Source organism: Pinus tabuliformis, chromosome Q (assembly GCF_031772625.1).
Source record: "Pinus tabuliformis cultivar Carrire ecotype Pingquan chromosome Q, CPIR1, whole genome shotgun sequence".
Classification (NCBI taxonomy): Eukaryota; Viridiplantae; Streptophyta; class Pinopsida; order Pinales; family Pinaceae; genus Pinus; species Pinus tabuliformis.
Window position 1 is genome coordinate 1,268,633,475 of NC_142296.1, and position 15,548 is coordinate 1,268,649,022.

A 15,548-nucleotide genomic window follows, 5' to 3' on the forward strand; every position below is an offset into this window, starting at 1 on the left:
AAACATGGATTCAAAATTATAAATCTTAAGAATATGTAAAGAATGTAAGGATTTGTTAATCTATCTACCAAGATAGCTGTTTGTGTTACATGTGCACCTTGACAAAAGTTTTTAATTATATTCAAATGCTGAAGTCAATGTTTCATCAGTCAGATAATTCTATATGAGGAGAAAATATAACTTCAGGGAGAAAACCTTATGTTCCTTTGATTACAGAAATTAACTCCTCAAAATTGAACAGCCATGGATCCTGAGCTGAGAACAAGATTTAAGTACAAATGCAAGGGTGTGTAGAAAATTCTTGTTTTTCATATAACTGGCAAGGTCCAAGCCTTCAGTATCTGTATAACCCGCCAAAATAACCAAGAAAATGCAGTCCAACAAAAGCCAGTGCTGATAACAGTGACCCTTTGAATCTCACAGGTACAAATTAATCTCGCATTACGGAAGACAAAATCAAGGGGCACAACTCAGGCAAGCCAGTGAGATGAATGTGAATAATGCAACCTAAAGAGGGGAAGATAATATGAAGCACATAGGAAATATATCTGTCGATCCGGAAGCTTATATATGAAGAGTATCCAAATTCCAGATAGAAATTGGTTGGATCAATAGGGAACAAACATGGCAGATGAAATTGTTGGAAATAATAATGAAATTAATAATAAACACCTGCAACATGATCACCAGGAGCAGTATGTGATCCCCCAACTTTTTGCTTCAATAATGATCCAAGGAAATAAGATCTGTGATATCCCTGGACCTGGAGATGGGCGCTGCCACTCAAGTAGTCTTTCTCTTTTTTGAGCATTTTTGAGCTGCAAATAAATCACGCGTTATTTTCAGCTACCAAAAGATGTAGAAGTGGTCAAATATGAAACGCCAAACAGAACAGAGTGACCCTCTAAGATGCCTTGTAATAATAGAAAAATATGCATATCAGAAAGAATGGAAGTTGGACTTCAGCATACCAAAGCCATTTGTGCCTGAGTTTTTCATGATCCTAAGTCGTTTGACCGTATGAAGAAACATTCTGCAGGTCATAGATTTATTAATAAACTTTAGGACTCTTTAAAGTTGTTATAAGTCAAAATCAATAGTCATTTTAGGAGTTATACTAGAATCCATGTGAGGAAAAAAATTGTACAAAGAACCTAGAGATCAGAGCTTACTTCCATGGAACATCCGTGGCAAGCATGCAGTCTCCTTCACTATCTTCATAGGTCAGTACAAAATCAGCAGCAGGGTCCAAAAGCCTCAGAGGCTTCACAACGTGCTGACTTCCCAAGGGAGTCCAAGCTCTGAGATGATCTGAAAATAATTTTGGGTGAGCTTTTATTGTTATCTGAACTAAAAATATAAACAGAGAAAACCAAATCAGTAGATACTCACTCTCAGTGGTTCGTTGAAACATACTCTCCAAATCTTGAGCAAGAGACTCATAGGATCCATAGGAATTCATGTCCACTTTTCTACCAATGGGCACACCATCCATGCTTACCTTGACATACAATGAATTGCCCTGACCCTGCACAAAGCTTCCTGCCATGGCACCCTCTTGTTGATTTTCCACGGAAGGTGTAGGAAGGGAACCAAGAGAGTTCCTCCTGTACAACCGAATTGGAGGCCAACCTATTACTTGGTCCCTGTCAAAATTATCCAGAAAAGCAGATCAGCTAACAATTAGTCTTACAGCAAAAAATGTGACCTACTTCAAAAATTCCCTGAGCATAAGATCTGAACCACTGAGTGGGTGAGAGAAGGAATGAAAGATCACGGAAGCAAATAAGCCGTAGCCACAGGGAAGTAACCTTGCACAATGGTTTAGAATTTTGGAAGGAAAACTAGCAATATGATCAGAATAGAAGCAAAGGAGTAAGCAAGTGCAATATAAATGCAAAAAAAGGTATGGGTTATTATAAATCTTCAAATGCAAATTGATTACAAAAATATTGAAAGAAAGGAAAAGAAGGAATCATCCAACTACAATGTACAAATCAAAACGAGTGTAAATTTTGAAATGCAATATTGATTTGGGTGGGCCAGTCCAAGCTTCATGAGCAAATGCAGCTCTGCATGTTTGGTACCCAAGCCTTCACTGTGGTTTGTGAGGTTCCCACTACTAATTGGGAATTTTCAACCTCACAGTCTATCTGCTTAGGATTTTGCTCGGAGCCACACTCTCCAATCACTGTTATCCAAAGGGGTGGCCATTAATCCACTTAGGCCACTTCTGTGTGCCCCAAGTAGAGGGCAGACTCTATTCATTCCTTAGCAGTTTATTGCTAGATAAAAGTTGGACAAGCACTAGCAATTGCTAGATAAATTTACAAGATTAATACCGAAATTGTTTCCCGAAAAATAGAAAGGACTGTGACCTTACTCTGTGATAGAAGAGTCATCAGGAGCTGTTGAGTGATCTATCAAATTGTGATCAAAGGTAGACAGTTGGCATGCTTCATCATAGCTCGAGTTGCAAAGGTCATCCATTCCAGAGTGGTTTGTTGAGAATGACTGAAACTGTTTGGAGGTAATCCAAGAAAAAGCTAAATGCTTAGCTTCATTCGAGTTACTCACAGGAGTTTCCTGCTGATTTTCTTTAAGTGTTCCCAAACCACTGCACTGAACTGGCCCTGGCTGGGCTACAATTACTTCTTGGTAGCTCCCTTCAAACCGTTCCAACTTATCCACCATGTTCCTAGAATCAGAGTACATGCTTTGCTCTTCTCTGCTTAGAGTTGGGGCTTGAAAATCTCTTCTTATCGACATTCTTGCCTGCTCCATTCCTCCTTCTAAAATAGCTGATTGCATTGTTAAGTTTGGGGGATTAGGTTGGGGGACTGCATGTTTGCTCTCAACATGATTGATCCACAGCGTTAAATCCAGACCCAAGTTGAGATCGATGTCCCCATGGCTTCTATTTTTATCAGAGCATTCGCAAGATGATATCTCAGTAAATCCAACATAATCCTCATTTTCATTGATACACTGGCTAATCTTGGGCTGTGAAGTGGAGGAGTTTCTGGCATATGTGCAGCTCAACTCCGATCCCAGAGAGCTATCCATGCAAGATTGGTTCTGGCTTAGAGTGTTACTGTTACAGGGATATAAGCTCTTTGGTTTCCTTGATTTGGAATTGGCAGGGGACACAGGGATCACAGTAGAGACTGGTGCTGCCATAGATAGAGAGTTCTACCTATTGTTTGTTATAGAATGCTCCTTGGGGAAATCACCACCAACAGAACCTACAAATACCAGACCCACTAACACAGAATTAATAGAAATATGCTGTCAGACAGATGTAGAAGAAGTTGGCATTAATACAAGACATGACAGAAAGCAAGGGTGATGATGGATAGAGTGAACAAAGAGGAAGATCAGCGAAGGAGACATTCCGACAGGTAAATCTCACCACCCATAAGATGGGCAGCTTCAATTTTCTTTAAACAAACTCGTTCCATGTGGTGCTATCTACCCTTGAGTATCTACTCCCCGGTTTAGCGTGGATTCCAAGGTTTTTGGGTCTCGGAATATCTTCACCATAGTGTCTCACAATCTATTAATTAAGTTTTATTTTTTCTGCTTGTATACCAACAATGGAACAACTTGCACGTTCTTTCAAGGTTATCAACATTGTCAGGCAAGTAAGGAACTGTCTAATTTTAAAGTATATTTGCTTTCGATCGTCAGAAATTCTTACTGAAAGTTTCAGATTATATTACTTGGAAGTTTATCAAAATTCTCGACCATTTGTTTCGATTTAGGAGGATGAAAACTTCTCGAGACATTGTTATCATTATGTATTGAGTTTAGATCAGGCTAAAGTTTTAATTATATTTAAAAAATTTGTTGCATTGTCATTAGATTTGGAATGGATTAACTAAATCAGGCTGTGCTTAATGGTTTTGGTTGGAATTTAGTTTTTATTTTTTTATTTTTTATTTTAACTATGTTAAGATGACGTTAAGGTAAGATTTTAGTAATATATTTACTTGCTAATTATTATTGGTTTAATATTGATTAATGCAATTTGTAATGTTCAATTTTGAAAATTAAATATTTATTTTAATCCCTATCAAAGCAAGGTTCTAGTAATCTATTTACTGGTTAACCACTATTAGTTTAACATGGATCAATACAACTTATAATGTTTAACTTTAAAAACTAAATATTTACCTTTTAAAATTATAAAAAAGTTACTTTTCAAATATTTGGTTGTACCATAATTTGAAAGTTTTTTTGCACAATATAATGACATGTGGATAACTACCTCACATATTTTATGTCATAATTAATGGACATGATTGCAATATTTGTGCATGATTTTAGATATTCTTGTAGTGATTTTGTATTCTTAAGTTTTGCAGGAAAACCATCAAAAAATAAAATCATTGAAAATAGCTCATAGTCACATAAATAACATATTTACCATCAATTACTACCCACCATAAATTAAGTAAATCTTTGCATTAAAAATGGATAGGAATAAGATGCAAATAAATATACTTACTATAAGTTAGTTCCCAACATTACCTAATATTATTTATGTCTTCTTTAGCACTTATGTAAGAGTAAAACCATAAATGTGTACACTTACGAATGGTTACTACCCACCAAAATTTATTCAAGTTTTTGTGCTTGAACTAACAATTACTTTACCATTTCACATTAATTCCTGCGAAAACAAGACTATAAAATTTTATTTGCCTATTTACCAATACTAATTTAGCATGAACCAAAATAAAGTATATACAATATTTTCCAAAAAAATTAACTTAAATAATAAAAACTAAAAAATTATGCAACACATATTTAAATAATAATTATAATAACATCAATTAAATTAAATTTAAAATTGATATCTTTTTATAAAATATATACTTCAATAAAATATTGATGGTAATTTTGGAAATTTAATCCAGTAAAGAGATCAAGTGAAGTTTAATAACAGCATATAAGCAATTAATCAGGAGATTTGACTAGATTAAGTTTTTGTTGGTATGCTAAAGAATTTAGCCAATTAAACTAATTTATTAAACTAAATTAAATAAAACTATTTAAATTTAAAAATGGATAAAAATGTGATATTTGAATTATTATCGTTTTGATTAAAAATCAAATTTTACATTGAAAATATCAAAATGACAAGCAATTTAATTAATAATAAACTGATACCCAAACAAAAGATATTTTTATGACAAATTTCACTTGCAGTGAGGAGTCATGTGCTGCAACATCCATTCAGGCACTGTTGAAGGCCTGGTTATTTCTATTCCCACTACTTTGGGATTTTGAACTGGAAGGCGGGAAAGCAGTGTTTTTTTATTGCAGGCTTAAATCCTTTATCTCACTGAATGTATCTTCTAATTCACTGTCTCTATTTAACTGCCTTATGTTATTAATATTTTATTGGTATTTTTGGTATTATAGTGGCAGTACGAGAATTGATTTTGGGTTTTTCTTAAATTAGGCTAAATAGATGCTGATTGACTATGTAGTTAAAAAAATATTTTATTAGCTTTTGTGTGTTACTAATATGTATATAATTTTCTATATCTTGATGTGGTTTAACTTCAAATTTGGTTGAGTAAAACTAATGAAATTGTGTTTCGCATTTTATTAAATATATAACTTGTTATGATATAGGCTCAAAAAATAAAATCTTTATTTCCGAAAAACTAGACTCTTGCCAAATCATAACATCTGATATATCTAATTTACAAATACATTTTTAAATTAATTCAAAAAATTACTATTTTTAAATTAATTTTAAAAATTACCCATTCATTATGGTTAAAAAAAAGATTTACATGATATTGTAATTCAAAAACAAATTACATTATGAATTTCCACCGATCAGCCGACCTGCAATGTTGGGACCTCGCAATTGTAATCGTAGATTCTTACCGTCCTTATCTGCAAGTCCTTGTTGAGTGTTTGACACCAGAGAGCGGGGGTCATATAATCCTAAGCAATAAAATAAATAGCATCAACTTCTTGGATGGAAAAGAGATTAAAATCTGAGTGCAGACATGTTTTTATTGAGTGCGGTTTTAAGGGTACTTCATTTTAAAGTCCGCAAAGTACTTATTACAGATTTGAATTCAAAGAAAGTTGACGACCCATTCGCTGAGCTGTACATTGAAGACAAACATAGACGGCCAACATTGTCAATTTTAATGCCTGCACCCCACCTGTATTTCTCGCAGGCACTTGAGTCTTTATTGGAAAAGAAAGACGCATGGTTTAAGTTGGGATGAGTTGGATGTGTAATTTATTTTATATTTTTTTTTCGCTTGGGTAGTTGGGTAGTTTATATGTGGGATGAAAAGATGATTTATTTATTAATTAAATGTTGTTATTAAAATTGTATATGTCGGATAAAATAGTGATTTATTCAATAGTGAGATGTTGTTAGAAGGATTGTGTAAAATTTATTTGAGTTAGAGTAATCTTTACAATTTGCTCTCATTTTCAATTTTATGGTTTATCATGTTTTCAAGATGGGAGAGTTTTGGAGCAAGGAAATGTACAAGGAGGATGTGTTCGAGCATCCCTAAATTTTACCAAAATTAAGGGGGACCCGGAAGTGAGGATCCATAACATAATTGTCCTGTCTCTAAAATTATAAAATATACAAATAATAATAATAAATTCTCAACAATAACAATTCATCCCATGTAGATTTATCATGCCCAATCCAATGAAAATGCTATAATCCTACCAGTTTTGATATCCTAAAAATTGATAAGCATGTTGAATTCTAAACAATATATTGAATTCTATTTTCGCCATATAAAGTGTAATTAGGTTGGAAGCACTCTTAAATATCCTGAAACAATTAATGGTAATATTTAAAAGTTACGTAACAATGAAATTCTTCTTTATGTTACCTCTCTTTTAACTTACCACATTCACTTTTACTTGAAGAATTTAATATTACCATTATGCCTCAAATCTCTATCCCTATTTTTCTTCCATCTTCATCGCTAGTGCGAGACAAAAATCTAGGAGAGCACCCATGAATCCTCCTTCTATCCCTATTTTTCTTCCATCTTCATGTGTTGTTGGACAAAAAAAAATCTAAGGAGAGAATCCATGAATCCTCCTTTTGGGATAGGAGAAGCCTAGATGTGTCTTTTTAAAAAAAATGTGTTTCCCATACTAAAAAACATTTCTCTAAAGCATAAGAAATATAATAAACATACCCACTATAAGAAATATATATTCTTAAAACACAACCTCAAACCCTATTCATAAAATTTAAACATTAAACAAAAAAAACTACATTTTATACAAACAACTAACCTACATTTCATATTTTATACAAACAACGAACCTACATTTCATATTTATTTGTTATCCATATATCTCTTATAACATTATTCATACTATTTATAAAAATAACTATATAAAAAAAAGGCTAATCATCCCAATCGTTAATTCGCCCTTCGCTAAATAGGGTGGTAATATTGTAACCCTGAAAACAAATTCTCTAACGATCCAAATTAATATTTTATGTTAGAATGATTTTTTTTTGGATTTATTGTTGAGTTTGAGATGCATATTTCAATATTAAGAACATATAATATTTACTATGCATGAGTACCGAATTATATTCAAATTCATGTTTGTATTATATTCTTAGATACTATTTTAGAGTGTGTGCAAATTGGATCCTTCCATTCAACGTATACCACTAGCATTTGGTGAAAAAAAATCATTACATTGTCTAGTTGCTAGGGTTCACCTTACATGAGAATCTACTTAGGTTGCTTCCGGGATTGTCCTTCCACGTTTTAGAGTCACCACATTGATAATGTCATTGTGTATATTTCTATGTCTTTTGTTACATGGATTTTACTCAAATGTTATTAACGAAGAAGCAAATTCAGATCACTTTTCGAGACTTTTGATCGATTCATTTACAAACTCCTTTTTTTAATATTTAGTTTAAGGATTGGTTTCCCTCTAGAAGTTGTATGAGCGTTAACCTTTGTGTATGGGCTTTGCTCTAATTTAAGGGTTGGTAGGAAGTAATTATTAGTAATATTTTGAGAGTAATAAAAATATTATGTAACGATATAATGGAGAAGAAATGAAAAAAATAATATTAGTGGGAAGATCAACAATATGCATTTTATAGTATATCATAATAGTAATAACTAGAAATTTTCTTGTGTTGAGTTATATGATGTACATATTTATTTTTAATATTGAGTTACAAAGTTGCAATTATCTAATTATCTTAGTTGGTCAACTCAACTACATGATTAATTGACTTACAACTGTCACTAGACAATTGACTACTTTTTAGTTTTGGTTGACTTTTAGGTCTAGTCGAGAAAGTTTACTAGCCCTTCCAACATATTGCCCCACCTCAATTCCTTGCTCGTCTCAAGAAAATGGGAGACGTGGACTTATTACAAAATGTTTTTGTGAAAAATTAATTAGTAGAATACTATAATGTTGAAATTGTATAATTGCTTTCTTTAAACTTGATCAATATTCATTAGATCTGGTGTTGCTTGATTTGTTGGCTATGCTTGAGATGATGATGCCTCTATTTCTACTATATCAACTTGTTGTTCTTGTATTGGTTAATCAATATGTTCTTTTGGAATTGCCTTTGCAAATTTATAGAGGGGTACTTATTTTCCTAACTATTTAACTCTTGCTTGTCATTGTGCTTGTGATTGGTTGGAACCCTTGGTCTTTGATATGTCATGCTTATATATATATATATATATATATGAAAAATTATAGTTTGAGGCACCTCGATAAAAAAACTGGAATCTTGGTCTAGGAGGAGATGTTGGTGTTGGTTATGGTTGAGGTATATGTTGTTGCCCTAGTTGAATAAACGAAGTTTGATAAATATGGGGCATCTAACTTTGCAAATATTGTTCAAATGTGTGCCATTCATCAATATGGTATTGTGCTTGAACCTTGAGCAACCTCATTTGGGTTGGGAAGTCGCACCTATTTTCAAGTGAAGGTGTTTTGCACTTCAGTTGAGTCAAGATTATATTTTTCTTTCATTTTTTGCACATTTTTTATTGCTTGAGTTAAGTGCTCTACAAAATTCCGAACTTCTCTAAATGATTGTTGCTTATACTAGATTAGTTGTGTCTTGAATTTCTCAGTTATGTCAATCTATTTTGATAAATCCTTGTGAAAGCTGGAGTCAATTATTACATTACTTTTATGTATCGAAACCTCTAGTAAGGCTTGTTCCACCTTCAATTTGCTATAACCCAATGCAAAATAGGGCATCTGATAGTTCAAAATTGTGTTGAAGGTTAATGCTTGTTTCATGGATACTTCCAAATTATGCTTGATCTCCTTGAAATTTCAATATTTTGGTTGCAAAATGACTGAGGTATTATCAACTTTCAATTGCTTGTTTTCCTCTTGCATTTGCTTCTTTTGTTCTTGTGTTCTTATATTTTCCTCTTTTACTTGTTATTCTCCTTTTGTCGTTGTTGGTTCTCCTTCTACAATTGCAAGTTCAAATTGACCAATCATCATACTAGGTCGCTTAAAGAATCATGTTGGTTGATTACTAAGCTCGATGGTCTAACGTGTAGTCTACTCTAGGCTATACCACTACATTGCTTCCAAACTACCTTTTCCTATGTTTTTCCTTTTTGTTATTAGTTAATGTCCAACTTTCACTGATTATCACCATCTTGACACTAAATTTTTTTCCTTTTCACTATAAAATATTTTTATCTAAGGTGTGGTATGGATAAAAAATGACACTTGTTACAGGGTCAGTTTCCTATGTATGCATGAATATTGTGTAGACATTGTCAGGCTCTTTACTTTTTCTTTCTTGTTTCTTCTTTTTGTTCATGTTCTTATTTTTATCTAATGGTTTTTATATTGCATAGGTGTTTATCTATTGGTTTTCTTGGGTCAACCATTGGTGGAGTTGGTGCTATGGGTGTCATCTAAGTACAATACTAGTGGGATTCTCAGTTGACTACTTTTTTGGTTTTTTAGTTGGTTGTTTTTTTGGCATGGATTTAATGAATTTTTAGCCATCCCCATTTTGGCTTATGTTGTAGTTAATAGTTGTTGAGGATGTTGATCATTATATTTTTCTATAACTTGGTCATTTGTTTATTCCACCATGATTTCATTTTCTTGTTGATCGACCATGTGTTGGTTGATCAAATGGTTAGTTCACTACTCAGTCAATGATTGATTGACTATCTTTGTTTGGTTTTTTCTTGCATCAACTCCTTCTCTTGGTTTGATAGAGGATTTTCTTGCATGTTTTTACAACAATTACCTTGCTCCTCCTCATCCTTATTTCAATGGTGCTCTTCATCCTATTATTTTGTTTATTTTACATCAATTCCATGTTATTGTGCTTCTCTCACTCTTCATTGTTTTTTTGTTAATATGAAGGAGGCTGATCTAATAATGTGTGAAACAACTATACCAACTTATTCTTTGAGATGGAATGGAATGGGAAAAGTCGACTCATGAGTCAAAGCACTCAGAGCGACAATCTCAAAGTGGAGGAGGAAACACAAATAAAGAGTTTGAGAAAGACAGAGCTGAAAGTACAGAGGAGACAATCGAGTAGGCCTTGGAAAAGAAGCATGCAAAGGTTTCTTCTACTTCAACTCAGTTAGGTAAAGCTCCAACCATCTACTTGGAACAAGAATGGGAGTAGTTCAATAGACAACTCTATACATACACAAATCTTGAGCAAACATCTCAACTGCAAACTCCCAAGCAAACCCAACATAAAGCAAATCTAGAAACAACATGGGAAGGAGCTGTAGGTACCCAAGACATTGAGATTATTCCTGCTATTCCTACTTCCGAAGTTATCTTAAGAATTGAGGAAATACCTCCATGAGAGATATTCTATAGTCCTACCCACAAGGCTATAGTGAAAAGACAAAGGAAGAAAATGAAACTAGACATTACTTCTGTTATGACTCCGGAAAATGAACCAATGGATATTGTGTGGAAGGACATGCCTATTGACCCATAAGAGAATCTCACAAAGATGTCACAGTTCACAGGAGCTTATTCCACAACCACCATCGACAAGGCGATGAAAGTCCGAATGCTATTGAAGGAAAAGGAGCAAAAAATTCGATTGTTAGAACAACAATTAGCCTAGGAAAAAACTAATCAGCAAGCAGAAATACATGTAGCCCAACTTCAAAGAGAATTCTAGTAGATGAGGATATAGCACCAGGCCAGCTTAACAGAAAAGGATTTGCAAATACAAGCCATGATGGATAAAATCAGAGACAACCCGCAAATTGATGAATTCATCAAACAAGCAATCAACCTCAATTCCTTACTAATGCAGTAAGAAGAAGTATTCTCCCAAAAAATCTGGCAAATAAATCCTTACTGTGAGACCAGTGATAAATTAACAAACCAAATAATTAATATGAGGCTCGAGTAAGAAGAAATCCAGAAAAGGGTTTATGAATTTATCACCTAGCAAGAATCACAGGATGGAAGAAAGGTTGACCTACCAAAGATGGAGGAGTCTCACAAAGATATTTTGTTTACGGATTGGGATTCTTGGTTGAAATAGGTAGAAAGGGCAACAACGATAGCAGTAGGAGCAACAAGCAACATAATAGAGGCCGTAAATGAAAACCTTCATGGTGCCAATCTTGTCAAAGAGTGTGTATCGGGGTTTCTACCAAATGTCAAGCAATTAGAGTAGCAATGGAAACAGAAAGCGCAGGAAAAAGAAGAGGCTATTAAACAGCTAACCGACCTAAATTGGGAGACATACTAGCAGTTTCTAGTAAAACCACACAGCCAATGGATGACTCTAAGGTGTTTTATATTTGCTAGGCAGTTAAACTCTACAATCAGCCAGCCACATCAGCTCAAGCTAATGATTGATATTTGCAACCTTAGAGATCAAGTTCAAAGGGGCTAGTCATTAATTTATTTCAATTTTAGTTTTATTTTTGCCCATTTTGAGAAAGTTTGTTTGAAACCTCCTCAACTATTTTTGTAATAATCTATTTTGAGGCAAGTATTTTAGTATTTAAACCCCTCTCATGCATTTAGAAAGGGTTCCAATTTTTTATATCAAAAGCACTTTTCAAGACATTACACTTTTGTACTTTTGAGGAGGTTTTGATGAAATGAATGGAACAAGATCTATTTTTCTTTGTAAAAAAATGTTAATGTGTATCACTTTTTCCCTTTTTGTGGCAAAGAAGTTTTATAAAATAAAATGGAGTTGGAAAGTTTACTCTTAAATTTACAAAATCATCAAAAATTAGGTGGTGGTAAAAGAAGACAAAACATGTCAATTTAAATTCAATTTCATGTCATATTTTTTCTAAAATTTAATATACATTTTTTATCTAATTTATTCATTTTCTTTAAAAGATATCATTAATATTTTACATAATTTTTTAAGTAATGACAAAAGACTCCCCATTTCTCTATTGATTTATGTTTTTCAATTCCAATTTCTTTAAGAGATGTGTTGTAAACATTCTAAAGATTGCTAAACAAATTTAAAAATAAAAAGTAAGCATATTTTTTAATTATTATTAAAACACTAGTAAAAATGATCATCTTTTCGTATATATAAAACCGCGACCCAAGAAACTACCCTTTCAAGTTTATAAAATCAATTTTTTTTAATATAAATTTGAAAATAACATATAACAAAATGTTAAAATTATTTTTTGAAAATTTTTAAAATATATTTTAAATTTTTTATAATAAAATTTTTAATTATGATTATAATAACATATTTTATATTATTCAAAATATAATATATAAAATTATTTGTTTAGAAATTCTAATTCTATTTTTATATATATATATTTAAAGAGTTTTAGCATTTCATTTAACTTTACATAAAGTTATTTATATTTTGTGAGTGATTAACCATAGTTTTTACCAATATTTACTATCAGTTGACTTATTTGCAAATTTAGTATTTACTTTTTATAACATTATTTATATTTTCTAAACCCATTAAATAGGTTCACTATAGCTTTTACTAAAATTTATTGTGAGTTAGCTTTGTTACAAATTTAGCATTTATTTTTTATAATTAACAAGTATGAAACTCAACTCATTTAATTGATATTTTTATATTATTTTTTTTTTTTATCTTTTTTCATTTAAGTACTTTTTTTCTTTTGCCATATAATGAGACACATTAGCATGCTTTTACTAATCTAGCATGCTCTACTGAAATGCAATTTTGCAATCTTAAAATGTGTTGGATTGAATGAAATTCGGTCAATATTGCTGAAGCACATGAGCAAGACTTATCATATATGGTACTTTTATCATATGATTATGTTTTATATATGTATTAAGCAATAATTTAAATTATTTTATGTATGAAAGCCATAATTATAATTTTGCATTATTTCACTTCTGTATGATGTTAGCTCTGATTCTGTTTTGAATACATCAACGATTTTTATATGCGATATATTTCTCTCAATTGTTTTGTCTAACTATTTATCCAAAACAATTATCGTTAAGTGATTTCATTTCTTTTGGAAGTTGAATGATAGTTATTACCAATTGTTGTAAGACATCATTATAGATCAGATATCATATTTTAGTCCCAAGTATATTTATAGTTAGATAATGTTAGATTAAGATATATGCATGTGTTTAGTAGCTATATTAGATTACACTTAGCCAAAACATTTCCCATTACATCCTATATCATCCCATCAACATTATCAAATCAACCCTTTCTAGGAAACTGGTCCCATTATCCCCAGTCAAAGCCACTATACCAAATAGAAAAGGAGTTGCTTTCAAGGTCCAGATGGGGTGGTTTTCCACCATGTTGTCGCAACGATTTTCGAGGCCTCAACATTTTGGTGCTAGAAGGAGGGCTTGACAATCAATGGCAAGCAAATCTAAATCAGAAAGCCATTCTAAGAGTAAAACTCGCTCACCATCACCTCCAACTTCTTGGTCATATTACAAATCCCCAAATCCTAGGCGTGAAGTTGTAAAGAAATCCTTAGAATCCACTATTGTATTCCCAAAGAAATTAGATTAATCTTCTTCTACAAAAACTCCCTAAGTTCAGTCTTTAATCCATAAACTACAAGGGATTTCTCTATCTCGAGAAGAATATGAATTGTCCCAAGCTAGTGTTTCTTCTCATTTTCCTTCCTTTCGAAGGTTAACCAGGTCACACTGTGAAATTTTTTGGATTCCCCCATTTGAATTTCCTTTACCTCACCCTAGAAGGAAAACTAAGAAAACACAATCAGAAGCTCATAGTGATGGGGCCAGCCCACGTGGTCCCGCCTCACCTTAGCTGATGTGTAACAATTCTATGAACCGGACAGTATACGTTTGATTTGGAATTAATTTAGGTTTGATTTACAATCAACTTGGCATGTACTGGGGTGGTCTAATCGGTGGACAACTGTCCTCCTCGGGATTCTGGAAAGTTTCCGCTTGGGTTTTACCCTGTTCGCGCCCTTTGGGTTATTATTGTTACCCGGTGGTTTGGCTCTACAGTCTCTGCGATTTTTCCTTTGTGTTTGTTGTATGGTCTGCGGTAAAACACTATGCGGTTCCTGCCTGCTCGGTTGCTGTATAGCAAATGCTTGATTGTGGTTTTGTTGCTCCTGGTCCGGCTTGTTTGCCCCGACGGTCTGGTGTCACTTTGGTAAGTTTGTTCTGTTCATTTGTATGCTTGTCTCTCTGTCGTTTGGCGCTTCCCACTGGTGTTGTCGTTTGTCTCAGTGTTGTCTGGTCGTTTCTCTCAAAAGTCCATAGTTATCTGAGCATTATGAGTTAATGGCATTCTGGTTACACTCTCGGTTCGACAGCCTCCAAGTTTGATGGATTTCGCGGCTTGCCCTGTTCGGCTCTCGGCTATTTCAACTGGTAAGCTCTCGTTCCATGCTAGATTTCTTCACCACAACTTATTTAGACTCTAATGACTCGGCTCCTCTGTGAGCAGGGTTTGTTTGTTCGAGGGTTTCGCTTCGCAGTCGTGGCTCACCTTCAGGTATGGTTTCGTGTTCTTGCTCTCTGCATTTTTCCCTTTCACTTTCTCTGTTTCCCGCTTTTCTTCAAGGGTTGGAAATTAACCCTTCCTCCTCTCGTCTCTTTACAGGTGGAGCCGCTCACTGGGTCGATGGCATTGGCGTCCGGCTGTTCTGGATATCTTCCGGGTAGACTTGTTCTTGTTTCTTGTCTGTAATGGATTCTTGTATGGGTCGTTGTTTACGGTTGTTGGCTACTGTAGTGTATAGTCCTCGCCGTGGCTTGTGTTCATGACTTTTGTCAAACCCTAGGCTTGTGAACTAGGTAGGGTTGAAGCTGCGTTAAACACTGTTTCGTATGCTGAGATGGACTGTTATTATTTGTATTTATGCTGAGATGAATTGTTAGATATATGCGGAAAGAAAACTTGTATCACCTTCAGTTTCGTTTGCATACCTTGTAACTGTATTTGTCTGGGCACTGTAACTCGTGACTGGTGCTGGTCGGGGTCACCCCTCGCTGGGTTGTTTGTCCTTCTGCTGGTTCGAAGT

At 33.6% G+C, this 15,548-nt stretch overlaps 1 protein-coding gene across 1 annotated transcript; it reads right to left on the reverse strand.

Moving 5' to 3' along the window:
- Nucleotides 1-289: 289 nt before the first annotated feature.
- Nucleotides 290-3,523, reverse strand: LOC149224472 (uncharacterized). Its single transcript, XM_089383564.1, has 5 exons — nucleotides 2,384-3,523; nucleotides 1,393-1,646; nucleotides 1,173-1,311; nucleotides 972-1,033; nucleotides 290-818 (listed from the first exon to the last, which is right to left on the reverse strand). Exons 1-5 carry the CDS (start codon nucleotides 3,178-3,180, stop codon nucleotides 784-786), a joined length of 1,287 nt encoding a protein of 428 aa, XP_089239690.1. The 5' UTR covers nucleotides 3,181-3,523; the 3' UTR covers nucleotides 290-783.
- Between the last annotated feature and the right edge of the window lie 12,025 nt (nucleotides 3,524-15,548).

What these genes read in the sequence shown, in the direction of transcription:
- LOC149224472 (XM_089383564.1), bottom strand. Translation starts at nt 3,180, where the DNA reads ATGGCAGCACCAGTCTCTACTGTGATCCCTGTGTCCCCTGCCAATTCC. An exon ending in GATGACTCTTCTATCACAGA is followed by an intron (nt 1,647 to 2,383) that starts GTAAGGTCACAG and finishes TAATTTTGACAG; the next exon opens with GGACCAAGTAATAGGTTGGC. An exon ending in CTCAGGCACAAATGGCTTTG is followed by an intron (nt 819 to 971) that starts GTATGCTGAAGT and finishes ATTTATTTGCAG; the next exon opens with CTCAAAAATGCTCAAAAAAG.